Source organism: Balaenoptera acutorostrata, chromosome 16 (genome assembly GCF_949987535.1).
Source record: "Balaenoptera acutorostrata chromosome 16, mBalAcu1.1, whole genome shotgun sequence".
NCBI lineage: Eukaryota > Metazoa > Chordata > Mammalia > Artiodactyla > Balaenopteridae > Balaenoptera > Balaenoptera acutorostrata.
The window spans coordinates 82,396,641-82,413,121 of NC_080079.1; the positions used below are offsets into that span (position 1 = coordinate 82,396,641).

General features: G+C 39.0%; 1 protein-coding gene across 7 annotated transcripts in view; it reads right to left on the reverse strand.

Moving 5' to 3' along the window:
- Positions 1–16,481, reverse strand: part of FAM13C (family with sequence similarity 13 member C) — a 133,973-nt gene that overhangs the window by 71,718 nt on the left and 45,774 nt on the right. For all 7 annotated transcript variants that reach the window (XM_057531579.1, XM_007170825.3, XM_057531578.1 and 4 more), the window contains one exon: positions 377–495. In XM_057531579.1, coding sequence (XP_057387562.1) covers positions 377–495 — 119 coding nt within the window. The remainder of the gene's footprint in view (positions 1–376; positions 496–16,481) is intronic.

The following is a 16,481-nucleotide window of genomic DNA, read 5'->3' on the forward strand; positions in this document are numbered from 1 at the left end:
AATTGGCTTGACTTCTACACTGTCATCGCCAATTACCATTATCACAGAAAAAGACCCAGTCCTCTCTGGCGTGGAATGAAAGAGGACAAAATGGAATCAGCGTTTCTCTCTCTCAGGGCAGTAGAGTCTCCGCTCCTCTCTGAGCCTTAAGGCTGATTATCTTCAAACTGAAGGCAGAGAAAGTAGGTTACTTACATTTCCCTTAGACTCAATGATTCTCCTTCTAGGCCCCTTTAAGGAGCTTCTCTGACCTTCAAGGGATGCCAACAAAAGTCAGAAAGCCTTGCCTCCTGTGCAGGGGTAGCAAGCACAGGTGTTAGCGTTTCTGGGAAAGGACCCCAAGGCCCAGTGCAACTTCTGACAGCAAAGGACCCACCTTCGTTGAGCTCGCACGGTTTCTTGGCACCTGAAAGCGTGGTTCTGTGGACTGTCCTGAGCTGGCGTTCCTGTTCTCCCCCGACACTCTGGCTGGCTGGGTACCACATGCTCTGTCTCCTGCAAGAAAAATAGGAAAAGTAGATGAACTGTCCGCAGCCATCAGTTCCACAGTGTTCTCCGGCGGGGTGTGGGTCACAGGGCAGGGCAGCAGCCGTACAAAACACACGCTACCAAGGGCTGTGGGGAAGGGGGCCCATGAGTGATCCGAAACTTAAAAAGCCTCTTTCTAACAGTCAGTTGCTGCAAGATTTCAGAATAAAGAAAAAATAATAATAACCTAAAATTTCCAATTTATTTTTTATATTAAAAATATGAGAGAAGAGTATTTAATGAATAGATTTGCAAATACAATTTCTAGAATATTTATAGCATAAGCTCATTTTTGCACAAACGTGTATGAATGTACACACAGACACACACACACAGACACACACGCACACAAATTGGCATCAAGTAAAACAAAATCTTAACAGGGACTAACACTTAAGATGTCATTTCTTTTTCCTTTTGGGTACTCATCTATACAATAATCATACATTATTCCTATAATAAGAAAGAACTTTAAGTTAATCTGAAAACCAAGGAACAAGTCATTTTTATAAAATCCAAATCCCAAGTATGCTTGGTACTCTCCCCTCCCCTCCCCTCCCCCCCCAAACACACGCGCACACACACCCCTACACCTGTCATTGGCTACCCTGAATCCAAAGAAATCACTATGTTGGTCCCATTATCCCATGATAAACCCCACTCATTAATTTACAAAAACTCCAGAAGCTAATTCTAGAGAGTATCATAAACACACCAAAGCTAAAATGAATCTGTATTCAATACAAGGACACACAAACCCAAAATGAAAGATTTTTATATGTTCAGCAGTTGAACCACTACAGTATTTGAACAATGCCAAACCTCTGACAAATTTTCCATAGGATAAAACAGCCCCTCTTTACCTGATAAATGAATTACTAAAACCAAAATCAGTGAGAAACTCAGAAAATCCAGATGGCTACTGTCATGCAGTCAAAAAATTCATGTGATGCAGTGAACTTGGGTCTGACGGTGCAGTACACTGCCGTGACAATACAGACGAAGTTCCCCTCTTAGGGGTATGGGCTGAAGTCAGTACAAGTGCCAATATGTCAGGTGTCTCAATATGTCAGAAACCATTTTTCTAAAATATTGTACTAGAATAATTTGGTGGGGCTATTTGCCAAGTAGCCATCACAAGCTTCTAGAGCAAGATCATAGGAATGCCTTCTTATTAGAGGGGTAAAATGGAAAGTGGGAGCAGAGTTGAGGAAAAGGAATGAATTAGAACTACCAAGATCCTTTCTTTAATTTTTCTAAGCCTCTAGCTTCAGGCAAGAAGACACACCACATGAAAGGGTTCCATTAGTATCCAATAGTTCCCTAGACATAGTAGTTGCTTGTGAAAAATTCTACAGCTATTCAAATACTGGCCAAGTTTCCCCAAACAATGGTTTTCAAGTGAGACAGCTCTGCTTGCAAGTATGCTAGGTATGTGACCTTAGGCAAATCACATCCATTATCTGGACCTCAGTTTCCTTGTCTGTAAAATGGAGATAATACTCCAAGCTCACAAGGTTGTTGAACAAGAGGCTCTTTTACTACTTACCAACTGGAGGCACACAGTGGATGGGAGCTATTGATGATGATAACAGTCCTTTTACAAAACTTCCCTCGAAGCTCAGTATTCTGAAACTGGTGTTAAGGAAATCCTTGGAGACTTAACCCAAGTGAGTTCAGCAAAAGCAAACTTATTTTTGTGGTGGGATGCTTGTTTCAGGTTTCTATACTAATAATATTATTTCAAACATCGTATTTAGAAGTCACCCTACTTGTAGACCTAAAGAAATGGCCCTTCTCATTTCTAAACAATTTAAATCAGAAATTTCCAGAAATTTCCATTCCTTTAAAACTTAACCCTTTTAAGAAAGAGTAGTTTTTTTTCCCCCAAAGACAGTGCTTTATCTAATCCTTTGAACCCACGGAGGTTGAGAAGGGTTACAGGCCACACACTGCTGGATTCCCATGGATTTTACAAACAAAAGCAAAAATAAATAAGTGGCAATATGTCAAACTAAAAAGCTTTTGTACAGCAAAGAAAATGATCAACAAAATGAAAAGGCAGCCTACTGAATGGGAAAAGTTATTTGCAAATCATGTATCCAATAATGGGCTAATATCCAAAATATACAAAGAACTCACACAACTCAATAACAAAAAGAAATCTGATTAAGAAATGGGCAGAGGACCTGAATAGACATTTTTCCAAGGAAGACATACAGACGGCCAACAGACACAGGAAAAGATGCTCAACATCACTAATCATCAGGGAAACGCAAATCAAAACCACAGTGAGATATCATCTCACACCTGTCAGAATGTCTTTTTGATAATAGCCAACAATAAATGTTGGTGAGGATGTAGAGAGAAGGGGACCCTCATGCACTTTTGGTGGGAATGTAAATTGGTTCAGCCACTATGGAAAACAGTATGGAGTTTTCTCAAAAGATTAAAACTAGAACTACCTTATGACCCAGTGATTCCACTTCTGGGTACTTATCCAAAGAAAATGAAAATAGTAATTTGAAAAGATATATGCACCCCTATGCTCATTGCAGCATTATTTACAATAGCCAAGCTATGAAAGCAATCTAAGTGTCCATCGATAGAAGAAGGGATAAAAAGGATGGTATAAACACACACACACACACACACACACACACTGAATATTACCCAGTCATAAGAAAAGAATGAAATCTTGTCATTTGCAGCAACATGGATGGACCTAGAGGGCATTACGTTAAGTGAAATAAGTCAGACAGAGAAGGACAAATACTGTATGATTTCACTTACATACGAAATCTAAACAACAAAACAAATGAACAAGCAAAACAAAACAGAAACAGACACGTGGATACAGAGAACAGCACTGACGATCACCAGAAGAAAGATGGGTGGGAGATCGAGCAATATAGGTGAAGGGGATTCAAGAGGTATAAACTTCCAGTTATAAAATAAGTCACAGGTAAGTTATGTACAACATAGGGAATATATTCAACAATATTGTAGCAACTTTGTACAGTGACAGATGGTTACTAGACATATCATGGTGATCAATGTGTTATACATACAAATGTTGAACCACTATGTTGTACACCTGAAACTAATACAACATTAAATGTCAACTATACTTCAATAAAAAAAGCAATCACCTACTACATATCAAGGATGTTGATAGTTAGGAGGGTTATATAAAAGTGAATAAGACATCCCTGTCCCGAAGAACTTTAAAATCTGTTTCTAACAAAAACTAAAGTGTGAGAGGGAAGACACTAACTTGCCTACTTCTGTGTTAATGTGTTTGTCAAATGGGCAGGTCCAAACTGACCAAGGGAACAAGGGAAGTAGAAGCCAAGAACTTCTCCAGGTTTGTCTTCCTGCCACCTGCTCAGGCATAGTCTGGATGGGGCATCTGTAAGAGGAGTCATCCTACAACTTTTCCTGCTCCCAACCATGCTCTTCTACCCTTCAACCTCACCTCCCGCATGTCCCAAGCCCAGCCTCAGTAAAGTGATTTGTGGGTTTTCTGCTTATATGCAGGAACAAACAAATTGATTAAGATCTGAGATATTTCATAAGAAAGATATTTCTCAGAAGAAAGATATTTCATACTAAAACAAAAGTTACTTTGGTTATATTCTGATCCATGAGCAGAGACTAGGATAGTATACACAATGACAAGAGCAAAGCTGTCTACTAATCAGGTTCAGAGGCTCAAAACCCCAGCTGAGTTAAGGAAAAAAACAGGTGTCCCTAAGTAGAAATGGTGAAATATGATATTTTGTCCTTGTTGGGATTTTAGTGAGTTCAGCTGGCTCATAAAGAACTTGAGAGAATCTAGTTTTAATCCAATGGCATGTCCACTGCTTCAGGCCCTTCCAAGTTTTCCAATTGGTACAAATCCATGACCCAGGAGAAAGAATTTTCCATCCTCATTCCAGTTTTTGCCCATCTGCTCTAGTGTGCCCAGAGTATTACCCTTGGGCCTCAAAGAAATATGCATCTTCTAAATCTTCCTTCCAAGATGTGGCGAGTCAAAACAGTCACTTTTTTCAATCTTCTCACACTTGAGGGTTTATCTATGACCATTCTATTCTGAAATTGATTTAGAATGTTATTTCCTCTGATTGCTGGCTTAAATTTTAAATTAAATGGCTTTATAACTAATCACTCCATTGTTAATAAAAATGTCTTGCATTTATGAGAGCGTGTTCTTCCCAAGAGCTCTAATTACTACATGATTAATGCATCTGATATCTCCATAGTTCAGAAGAGCACATATTTTCAGCTCTTAGAACAAACAGGAAAAGTGTTATAAATATACCCTATCCTATAGCACCCTAAAGTTCCTATTATCTTAAACCTGCACATGTCTGTGAAAGTGACTTAAAGTCCTTCTGAATAATTGGGAGTTTTAAAGACTTTCACCCCTGATTAAAAGAACTATTTGTTATTATCACATTCATTTCATAATTGGGGGAAAGGAAACCCTGGAAGAGATTATTTAAATTTCTTTTTAAAAATGTGCATCTGATTATTAATGTTCTGACCCCTTAAGAAACAGGGAACGTAGATCACTATTTCTTCAGTCCTATCAGTCCCATTTTAAAAATAATTTCTGCCTACCTTAGTCACTATTTCAACAAAGAATAAAGTAAGTCATGTAGGAAGGCAGGCATTGGTTCAAAATCCACACGTACCCCCAAAGTAGAATCTCCTCTGATCCTATTTCCTTACCTGTAATACAGAGATATCACCTAGTTTACTGCTTAGAGTTGTAAGAATTTCTAGTAGAAAACACACATTCAAATTATATTGTCTATCTTGTCCACTTTCCAAATAACATTCACTGAGTGCCTGATCTGTACCAACACTAAACTAGGCATGTTTAACCTATATTTCCTCATTTAAAACTAGAAGGTGGATTTTACTCTCCCAGTTTTCTGCAGTGAGAATAAGAATAATCAAGAGAAGACAAGACAGATGACTTACCTAGGACAGAAAGATTGTCTTTTACACAAGAGATGTCTTCCTGAAGACCCTGAAAAATCTAACTGAGATTTATATATTTTAAGACCATTCCCATAACAGAAGATAATGGGTACTTCTGTTCACTAGCTAAAGTGGAAATATTTCAATAAAATAGACACAGCTTATAATTCAATAGACCCAAACAGCTTTGAAGTTATGCAAATCTTGATAAATCTAGGGGGAGAATTACACTATTTCAAATTGTTTGCATTGACAGATTTAATACTTTATATTCAATATTTAATTCAAAATTGCATGAAATAGGACCATACTGTTCCACTTGAGCTAGAGAACCCAGATCCTAATCCCAATCTCCTAAATCCAAATTTGGAGTTCTGTCCACTATGTTTCAACATCCCAAATTTACTATTGTCAAATGACAAAACTAAAACAATTTGTAACTAGTTTGATGTCCTTTACTCAAGAGGAAACAAACCATGGGTTGGGGAATACAGTACCTATTAAGAAACAGAACACTGTTCCTGAGGGATTTTAAGCAAGAGTGAGTATTATAGAGCATTAGAAGAGGCAACACAGAAACAGGGCATGATTGGCTAAGAGGATGGGGATTTCCTTATAAGGCTAGCAGGGCCTATCTTCTTGTGTAAGGTAAACTAACTGAAGATGAGTTGGAGGATTGTAATTGATGTGTGTTAGGTTTCCTGGACAGGTGCTTCCAGTAAGTGCAGGCTGACTTAGGCATTGGAAGTCCTGGCCAGAGCCATTAGGCAAGAAAAAGAAATGAAAGTCATCTAAATTGGGAAGGAAGAAGTAAAACTGTCACTATTTGCAGATGACATTATACAGAGAAAACACTAAAGACTCTACAAAAAGAGGAGACCTTCAAGATGGCATAGGAGTAAGACGTGGAGATCACCTTCCTCCCAACAAATACATCAGAAATACATCTACGTGTGGAACAACTCCTGCAGAACACCTACTGAACACTGGCAGGAGACCTCAGACTTCCCAAAAGGCAAGAAACTCCCCACGTACCTGCGTAGGGCAAAAGAAAAAACAGACAAAAGAATAGGGATGGGACCTGCATGTCACGGAGGGAGCTGTGAAGGAGGAAAGCTTTCCACACACTAGGAAGGCCCTTCACTGATGGAGGTGGGGGGTGGGGTGGGGGTGGAAAGCTTCAGAGCCACGGAGGAGAGCGCAGCAACAGGGGTGCAGAGGGCAAAGCAGAGAGATTCCTACACAGAGGATCAGTGCTGCCCAGCACGCACCAGCCTGAGAGGCTTGTCTGCTCACCCGCCAGGACGGGTGGGGGCTGGGAGCTGAGACTCAGGCTTCGGAGGTCGGATCGCAGGGAGAGGACTGGGGTTGGCTGCGTGAACACAGCCTGAAGGGGGCTAGTGTGCCACAGCTAGCCGGGAGGGAGTCCAGGAAAAAGTCTGGAGCTGCTGAAGAGGCAAGACACCACTGTTTCGGGGTGCGCGAGGAGAGGGGATTCAGAGCACCGCCTAAATGAGCTTCAGAGACGGGCACAAGCCATGGCTATCAGCGCGGACACCAGAGACAGGCATGAGATGCTAAGGCTGCTGCTGCCGCCACCAAGAAGCTTTTGCGCAAGCACAGGTCACTATCCACACCTCTCCTCCCGGGAGCCTGTGCGGCCCACCACTGCCAGGGTCCCGTGATCCAGGGACGACTTCCCCGGGAGAACACACGGTGCACCTCAGGCTGCTGCAATGTCATGCTGGCCTCTGCTGCCACAGGCTCACCCCACATTCCATACCCCCTCAGCCCCCGTGGCCTGAGTGAGCCAGAGCCCTCTAATCAGCCACTCCTTTAACCCTGTCCTGTGTGAGCGAAGAACAGATGCCCTCAGGCGACCTACATGCAGAGGCAGGGCGATATCCAAAGCTGAACCCCAGGAGCTGTGCAAACAAAGAAGAGAAAGGAATATCTCTCCCAGCACCCTAGGAGCAGCAGATTAAATCTCCACAATCAACTTGATGTACCCTTCATCTGGGGAATACCTGGATAGACAACAAATCATCCCAAAATTGAGGCGGTGGACTTTGGGAGCAACTGTAGACTTGGGGTTTGCTTTCAGCATCTAACTTTTTTCTGGTTTTATGTTTATCTTAGTTTAGTATTTACAGTTTATTATCATTGGTAGATTTGTTTATTGATTTGGTTGCTCTGTTCCTTTCTTTTTATATATATATATATATTTTTTTTCCTTTTTCTCTCTTTCTGAGAGTGTATATGTATGCTTCTTTGTGTGATTCTCTCTGTATAGCTTTGCTTTTACCATTTGTCCTAGGATTCTGTCCGTCTATTTTTTTTTCATTTATTTATTTTTTCTAGTATAGTTTTTAGCACTTGTTATCACTGGTAGATTTGTTTTTTGGTTTGGTTACTCTCTTCTTTCTTTTGTTCTTTTATTTCTTACTTTAAATTTTTTTTATTTTTAACAATTTTTTAATTTTTTATTTTAATAACTTTATTTTATTCTTTTCTTTCTTTCATTCTTTTTTTCTCCCTTTTCTTCTGAGCCATGTGGCTGACAGGGTCTTGGTGCTCTGGCCAGGTGTCAGGCCTGTGCCTCTGAGGTGGGAGAGCCAAGTTCAGGACATTAGTCCACCAGAGACCTCCCAGCTCCACATAATATCAAACAGCGAAAGCTCACCCAGAGATCACCATCTCAACGTTAAGACCCAGCTCCAGTCAACGACCAGCAAGCCACAGTGCTGGACACCCTATGAGAAACAACTAGCAAGACAGGAACACAACTCCACCCATTAGCAGAGAGGCTGCCTAAAATCATAATAAGGTCACAGACACCCCAAAACACACCACCGGACAAGGTCCTGCCCACCAGAAAGACAAGATCCAGCCTCATCCACCAGAACACAGGCACCAGTCCCCTCCACCAGGAATCCTATGCAACCCACTGAACCAACCCTAGCCACTGGGGGCAAACACCAAAAACAACAGGAACTACGAACCTGCAGCCTGAGAAAAGGAGACCCCAAACACAGTAAGCTAAGCAAAATGAGAAGACAGAGACAGACATAGCAGATGACGGAGCAAGGTAAACACCCACTAGACCAAACAAATGAAGAGGAAATAGGCAGTCTATCTGAAAAAGAATTCAGAGTAATGATACTAAAGATGATCCAAAATCTTGGAAATAGAATGGAGAAAATACAAAAAAACATTTAAGAAGGACCTAGAAGAACTAATGAGCAAACAATGATGAACAACACAATAAATGAAATTTAAAATTCTCTAAATGGAATCAATAGCAGAATAACTGAGGCAGAAACACGGATAAGTGACCTGGAAGATAAAATATTGGAAATAACTACCGCATAGCAGAATAAAGAAAAAAGAATGGAAAGAATTGAGGACAGTCTTAGAGACCTCTGGGACAACATTAAATGCACCAACATTTGAATTATAGGGGTCCCAGAAGAAGAAGAGAAAAAGAAAGGGACTAAAAAATATTTGAAGAGATTATAGTTGAAAACTTCCCTAATATAGGAAAGGAAATAGTCAATCAAGTCCAGGAAACACAGAGCGTCCCATACAGGATAAATCCAAGGAGAAACATGCCAAGACACATATTAATCAAACTATCAAAAATTCAATACAAAGAAAAAATATTAAAAGTAGCAAGGGAAAAACAACAAATAACATACAAGGGAATCCCCATAAGGTTAACAGCTGATCTTTCAGCAGAAACTCTGCTCGCCAGAAGGGAGTGGCAGGACATATTGAAAGCGATGAAAGGGAAAAACCTACAACCAAGATTACTCTGCCCAGCAAGGATCTCATTCAGATTCAATGGAGAAATTAAAACCTTTACAGAAAAGCAAAAGCTAAGAGAATTCAGCACCACCAAATCAGCTTTACAACAAATGCTAAAGGAACTTCTCTAGGCAGGACACACAAGAGGAGGAAAAGACCCACAATAACAAACCCAAAACAATTAAGAAAATGGTAATAGGAACATACATATCGATAATTACCTTAAATGTAAATGGCTTAAATGCTCCAACCAAAAGACATACACTGGCTGAATGGACACAAAAACAAGACCCATATATATGCTGTCTACAAGAGACCCACTACAGACCTAGGGACACATACAGACTGAAGGTGAGGGGATGGAAAAAGATATTCCATGCAAAGGGAAATCAAAAGAAAGCTGGAGTAGCTATACTCATATCAGAAAAAATAGACTTTAAAATGAAGAATGTTACAAGAGACAAGGAAGGACACTACATAATGATCAAGGGATCAATCCAAGAAGAAGATATAACAATTGTAAATATTTATACACCCAACATAGGAGCACCTCAGTACACAAGGCAGATGCTAACAGCCATCAAAGGGGAAATCAACAATAACACAATCATAGTAGTGGACTTTAACACCCCACTTTCACCAATGGACAGATCATCCAAAATGAAAATAAATAAGGAAACACAAGCTTTAAATGATACATTAAACAACATGGAATTAATTGATATTAATAGGACATTCCAGCCCAAAATAACAGAATACACGTTCTTCTCAAGTGCTCATGGAACATTCTCCAGGATAGATCATATCTTGGGTCACAAATCAAGCCTTGGTAAATTTACGATAATTGAAATCATATCAAGGATCATTTCTGACCACAACGCTATGAGGCTAGATATCAATGACAGGAAAAAATCTGTAAAAAATACAAACACATGGAGACTAAACAATACACTATATAATAACCAAGAGATCACTGAAGAAATCAAAGAGGAAATCAAAAAATACCTAGAAAAAAATGACAATGAAAACACAATGACCCAAAACCTATGGGATGCAGCAAAAGCAGTTCTAAGAGGGAAGTTTATAGCTATACAAGCCTACCTCAAGAAACAAGAAACATCTCAAATAAACAACCTAACCTTACATCTAAAGCAGTTAGAGAAAGAAGAACAAAACCCCCCAAAGTTAGCAGAAGGAAAGAAATCATAAAGATCAGATCAGAAATAAATGAAAAAGAAATGAAGGAAACAATAACAAAGATCAATAACACTAAAAGCTGGTTCTTTGAGAAGATAAACAAAATTGATAACCATTAGCCAGACTCATCAAGAAAAAAAAGGAGAAGACTCAAATCAATAGAATTAGAAATGAAAAAGGAGAAGTAACAACTGACACTGTAGAAATACAAAGGATCATGAGAGATTACTACAAGCAACTATATGCCAATAAAATGGATACCTTGGAAAAAATGGACACATTCTTAGAAAAGCACAACCTTCCAAGACTGAACCAGGAAGAAACAGAAAATATGAACAGACCAATCACAAGCACTGAAATTGAGACTGTGATTAAAAATCTTCCAACAAACAAAAGCCCAGGACCAGATGGCTTCACAGGTGAATTCTATCAAACATTTAGAGAAGAGCTAACACCTATCCTTCTCAATCTCTTCCAAAATATATGAGGGAGGAACACTCCCAAACTCATTCTACAAGGCCACCATCACCCTGATACCAAAACCAGACAAAGATATCACAAAGAAAAAAAACTGCAGGCCAATATCACTGATGAACATAGATGCAGAAATCCTCAACAAAATACTAGCAAACAAAGTCCAACAGCACATTAAAAGGATCATACACCAAGATCAAGTGGGATTTATCCCAGGAATGAAAGGATGCTTCAATATATGCAAATCAATCAATGTGATACACCATATTAACAAATTGAAGGATAAAAACCATATGATCATCTCAAGAAATGCAGGAAAAGCTTTTGACAATATTCAACACCCATTTATGATAAAAACCCTCCAGAAAGTAGGCATAGAGGGAACTTACCTCAACATAACAAAGGCCATATATGACAAACCCACACCCAACATCGTTCTCAAGGGTGAAAAACGGAAACCATTTCCACTAAGATCAGGAACAAGACAAGGTTGTCCACTCTCACCACTATTATTCAACTTAGTTATGGAAGTTTTAGCCACAGCAATCAAAGAAGAAAAAGAAATAAAAGGAATTCAAATTGGAAAAGAAGAAGTAAAGCTGTCACTGTTTGCAGATGACATGATACTATACATAGAGAATCCTAAAGATGCTACCAGAAAACTCCTAGAGCTAGTCAATGAATTTGGTAAAGTAGCAGGATACAAAATTAATGCACAGAAATCTCTTGCATTCCTATACACTAATGATGAAAAATCTGAAAGAGAAATTAAGGAAACACTTCCATTTACCACTGCCACAAAAAGAATCAAATACCTAGTAATAAACCTACCTAAGGAGTCAAAAGACCTGAATGCAGAAAACTATAAGACACTGATGAAAGAAATTAAAGATGATACAAACAGATGGAGAGAGATACCTTGTTCTTGGATTGGAAGAATCAACATTGTGAAAATGACTATACTATCCAAAGCAATCTACACTTTCAATGCAATCCCTATCAAACTACCAAAGGCATTTTTCACAGAACTAGAACAAAAAATTTCACAATTTGTATGGAAACACAAAAGACCCCGAATAGCCAAAACAATCTTGAGAAAGAAAAACGGAGCTGGAGGAACCAGGTTCCCTGACTTCAGACTATCCTTCAAAGCTACAGTAATCAACACAGTATGGTACTGGCACAAAAAAAGAAATATAGATCAATGGAACAGGATTAAAAAGCCCAGAGATAAACCCATACACATATGGTCACTTTATTTTTGATAAAGGAGGTGAGAATATACAATGGAGAAAAGACAGCCTCTTCAATAAGTGGTACTGGGAAAACTGGACAGCTACATGGAAAAGAATGAAATTAGAATAGTCCCTAACACCATACACAAAAATAAACTCAAAATGGATTAAACACCTAAATGTAATGCCAGATACTATAAAACTCTTAGAGGAAAACATAGGCAGAACACTCTATGACATACATCACAGCAAGATCCTTTTTGACCCAACTCCTAGAGAAATGGAAATAAAAACACAAATAAACAAATGGGACCTAATGAAACTTAAAAGCTTTTGCACAGCAAAGGAAACCATAAACAAGACTCAAAGCCAACCCTCAGAATGGGAGAAAATATTTGCAAATGAAGCAACTGACAAAGGATTAATCTCCAAAATTTATAAGCAGCTCATGCAGCTCAATATCAAAAAAACAAACAACCCAATCCAAAAATGGGCAGAAGACCTAAATAGACATTTCTCCAAAGAAGATATACAGATTGCCAACAAACACATGAGAGGATGCTCAACGTTATTAATCATTAGAGACATGCAAATCAAAACTACAATGAGATATCATCTCACACCGGTCAGAATGGCCATCATCAAAAAATCTACAAACAATCAATGCTGGAGAGGGTGTGGAGAAAAGGGAACCCTCTTGCACTGCTGGTGGGAATGTAAATTGATACAGCCACTATGGAGAACAGTATGGAGGCTCCTTAAAAAACTAAAAATAGAACTACCATACAACCCAGCACTCCCACTACTGGGCATATCCCCTGAGAAAACCATAATTCAAAAAGAGTCATGTACCACAATGTTCACTGCAGCTGTATTTACAATAGCCAGGACATGGAAGCAACCTAAGTGTCCATCAACAGATGAATGGATAAAGAAGATGTGGCACATATATACAATGGAATATTACTCAGCCATTAAAAGAAACGAAACTGAGTTATTTGTAGTGAGGTGGATGGATCTAGAGTCTGTCATACAGAGTGAAGTAAGTCAGAAAGAGAAAACAAATACTGTATGCTAACACATACATATGGAATCTAAAAAAAAGAAAGAAAAAAATGGTTCTGAAGAACCTAGGGCCAGGACAGGAATAAAGACACAGACGTAGAGAATTGATTTGAGGACACGGGGATGGGGAAGGATAAGCTGGGACAAAGTGAGAGAGTGGCATGGACTTATATATACTGCCAAATGTAAAATAGATAGCTAATGGGAAGCAGCCACATAGCACAGGGAGATCAGCTCAGTGTTTTGTGACCACCTTGATGGGTGGGATAGGGAGGGTGGGAGGGAAATGCAAGAGGAAGGGGATATGGGGATATATGTATATGTATAGCTGATTCACTTTGTTATAAAGCAGAAACCAACACACCATTGTAAAGCAATTATACTCCAATACAGATGTTTAAAAAAAAATTTTTTTAAAAGACTCTGCAAAGAAATAGAACTAATAAACAAATTCAGTAAAGGTGCAGGATGCAAAATCAATACACAAAAATCTGTTGTGTTTCTATACACTAGTAAGAAACTATTAGATAAATTAAGAAGACAATCCCATTTACAATTGCATGAAAAAGAATAAAATACCTAGGAATAAATTTAACCAAGGAGGTGAAAGACCTGTACCTTAATAAGACACTGATGAAAGAAATTGAAAAAGACACAAATAAATGGAAACATATTCAATGCTCATAGACTGGAAGAATTAATAGTGCTAAAATTTCCACATCACCTGAAGCAATCTACAAGTTCAATACAATCCTGTCAAAATTTCAATGGCATTTTTCACAGAACTAAAACAAGTAATTCTAAAATTTGTATGGAATCACAAAAGACACCAAATAGCCAAAGCAATCTTGAGAAAGAAGAACAAGGCTGGAGGTATCACGCTCCCTGATTTCAAACTATATTGCAAATCTTTACTAATCGAAACAGTATGGTATTGGCATAAAAACAGACACATAGATCAGTGGAACAGAACAGAGCCAAGAAATAAAGCTACGCATATGTAGCCAATTAATTTATGACAAAGGAGAGACAACAATGTCTCCTTTGGGAAAACTGGACAGCCATGTGCAAAAGAATAAATTGTGTTGGGAAAACTGGACAGCCATGTGCAAAAGAATGAAACTAGACCACTATCTTACACCATACACAAAAATTAACTCAAAATTGATTAAAGACTTGAATGTAAGACCAGAAACCATCAAACACCTAGAAGAAAACATACATGTAAGTTTCATGACATCACTCTTAGCCATATTTTTTGGATCTACTCCAAAGACAATGGTGACAAAAGCAAAAGTAATCAAATGAGACTACATCACACTAAAAAGCATCTTTACAGTGAAGGAAACCACCAACAAAATAAAAAGGCAACCTACTGAATGGGACAAGATATTTGCCAATCATGAATCTATAGGCGGCTAACATCCAAAATATAGAGAACTCATACAACTCAATAACAAAAAAACAACCCAATTAAAAAGTGGGCAGAGGATCTGAGAAGATATTTTTCCAAGGAAGACATAAAAATGGCCAACAAGCACATGAAAAGATGCTCAACATCACTAAATCTCAGGGAAATGCAAGTAAAAACAACAAGATAATATCTCACACCTGTCAGAATGGCTATTATTAGAAAGACAGGTAACAAGTGTTGAGGAGGAAGTGGAAAAAAGGGAAGCTTTGTGTACTATAGGTGGGAACATAAATTGGTGCAGCCACTCTAGAAAACAGTATGAAAGTTACTCAAAAACTAAAAATAGAACTATCTAATAGTCCAACTATTTCACTCCTGGGTATTTACCTGAAGAAAAGGAAAACACTAACTTGAAAAGATGTATGCACCCCAATGTACATAGTAGCATTATTCACAATAGCCAAGATACGGAAGCAACCTAAGTATCCATTGACAGATGAATGGATAAAGAAGATGTGGTACATATATACAATGGAATACTACTCAGCCATAAGAAAGAACGAAATCTTGCCATTTACAACAACATGGATGGACCTTGAGGGTATTTTGCTAAGTGAGATGAGTCAGGCAGAGAAAGACTAATACTGCATGATTTTACTTATACGTGGAAGCTAAAAACCAAACCAACAAACATACAAAACTCAAATACAAAGAACAGAACAATGATTATCAGAGGGGAAAGGGGTTAGAGGTTAGCAAAAATGGTGAAGGAGGTCAGTTTTATGGTGATGGATGGAAACTAGACTTATTGTAGTGATCACTTTGTAGTGTATGCCAAGGTCGAATTATTATGTTATACTCTGAAACTAATATGTTATATACCAAATTTACCTCAATTGAAGAAAAAAAAGATTTCTTTATAGTGGAGGATTCCCTGATGGCTTTTAATAGCTTACTTGTGCCTACTTAGATTTTGATGTTCCCTTGGTCAAAAAAGTCTGAATTTCTTCTCTTTATTTATTTCCCCAAATCCCCCAGCAGTTTATGCTGTGGAGGCTTACCTGGCAGCTTTGTGAGTTCCCTAACAGCTGCCATCTTGCTTTCTTTAGATTGAGGGGTAACTATTATTTTCCCTTGAAATAATCCTCCCTAATTCAACCAGATTTACTGTTTCTGGCTGCCTGTGCACAGTTCCTGAGACCTTAAGCCTCACCATGAAAACCTAGAGGCTCTCACACCCCAATTTTCCACCTGGAAAAAGTAGGACAAACAAACTCAAAGAGCTCAGAATGCAAAAGAAGCAGAGCCCCACCTGAGAGAAGCTTCCTGGAGATCCCGCAGAGAGGCCCAAAAGGCAGCAAACCAAGATGGCTCTGTTGGTACCTTCATCTGCATCTATGGCGCTGTCCCCGGAATCTTCAGCACCTGTTTTCCAGTCCCATCTCATCACCACTGTCCAATGACCAAACTAAAACAACTTGGTAACGAGTGTGATATCCTTCATCCAAGGGGCTACAATCCGTGGATTGGGAAAGTAGAGGGCCTCACGATCAGTGGACCTCTCTTCCCAAAGGATACTGGGCAAGCGTGAGTTTCAAAGAGCGTTCGAAGCAGCAACGTGGAAGGGGCGCATGATCGGCTAGGCGGACGGGAATTCCTTATAAGGCTGGTGGGTCCTATTTTCTAGGGTAAGATAAACTAGCTAAAGCTGAGTTAGAGGATTGTGATTGGTTTGTGCTCAATTTCCTTGACAGGTGTTTCCCATAAGG